Source organism: Neophocaena asiaeorientalis, unplaced genomic scaffold (assembly GCF_003031525.2).
Source record: "Neophocaena asiaeorientalis asiaeorientalis breed wild unplaced genomic scaffold, Neophocaena_asiaeorientalis_V1.1 scaffold179, whole genome shotgun sequence".
NCBI classification, from domain to species: Eukaryota; Metazoa; Chordata; class Mammalia; order Artiodactyla; family Phocoenidae; genus Neophocaena; species Neophocaena asiaeorientalis.
Window position 1 is genome coordinate 328,860 of NW_020172775.1, and position 1,136 is coordinate 329,995.

At 65.0% G+C, this 1,136-nt stretch overlaps 1 protein-coding gene across 1 annotated transcript in view; it reads left to right on the plus strand.

The window, feature by feature from the left end:
• RNF225 (ring finger protein 225) overlaps nt 1–414 on the plus strand; it is an 827-nt gene extending 413 nt beyond the window's left edge. The window contains 1 exon segment of the mRNA XM_024740907.1: nt 1–414. This exon segment is cut by the window's left edge and continues 11 nt beyond it. Within this exon segment, the coding sequence (XP_024596675.1) occupies nt 1–414 (414 nt within the window).
• Nucleotides 415–1,136: the final 722 nt, after the last annotated feature.

Genomic DNA, 1,136 nt, shown 5'->3' on the forward strand with positions numbered 1-1,136 from the left:
CTGACGCTGGCCAGATCAGCCCGGGTCTTCCACGCGGCCGTCGCCCTGGCCGTGCTTGTGGCCGCGGGCCTCGTGGTCACGGGCCTCTACATCTTCTTCCTCATCCCGCGCGCCACCACCTCCAGCCCCGCTCGGCCCCAGCTCGTGGCGCTCGCCCCGGCGCCCGGCTTCTCCTGGTTCCTGCCTCGGCCCACGCCGGCGGCGCCCTGGAGCCCCGGCTGGATGCCGCGCCCCGTGGACCATGACCTGAACGCCGCCCCACCGGGGGCTGCAGAGGACGCGCTGGAGCCCGAGGGGGTTCCCGAAGAGACAAAGACGCCGGACGGGTCCTTGGACCGCAGGTGGGGGTTGGAGGCTTGGCCTGACTGGGCCCCGCGGGCACGCGGCGGGTGGAGGCGGTGGGGGGCGCAGTAAAAGCATCCACGCCGCAGGCCCTGCCTCAGGCCTGGGGACCCCAGTGTCATCCTGATGCTCGCCATGATCCCCGTGGAGGCCTTAGAGGGCGCATGGCAAGCACCCATTTCTCTAAAGAGGCCTGGAGGGATCATTCCTGGCATCATTAGCACGGAGCAGGGACCCTCTCAAGGAGCACCCCTGACACCAGTCTCTGTGGGCATCCAGCTGTGGGACCCCCATGTCTGTAAAGGTCCTACTGGGAGGCACTCATAAACCAGCTGGGAGTACACTCGATCCTCAGCTCTTGTGGGAGTCCAGCTGCAGGGTCCCTCTGACCAACATCGTGCAGTGGCCCTGCTAGGGGTACCCCATCCCTGATCCTCGTAAGGGTCCTACTGAATACACCCCAATCATCAGAACTCCAGGAGAACGCTCATCCTTGGCTGGCACCAGAGCCTAAGTCTCTGATTTACATATCCTTTGGGCTTTCTGCAGGTGCTGGGGGCCCCCATCTTTGGATGGCAGACTATTCCCTGGCCACACCTGTGAGTGGCCCACTGCAGGACCAACCACTCCACTCCTCCCCAGGCTGTGGAGTTGCTGCCTGCAGGCTGAGCCTGGGTGGGATCCAGCCATCTCCATGCTGGTCCTGCATTTGCTGCCTTACACATCTGGCAGGGGCTTGGGCTTGAAGGGGGAGGTGTGGCCTGGCCAGGACTGGGGAGAGACAGACAGGGACT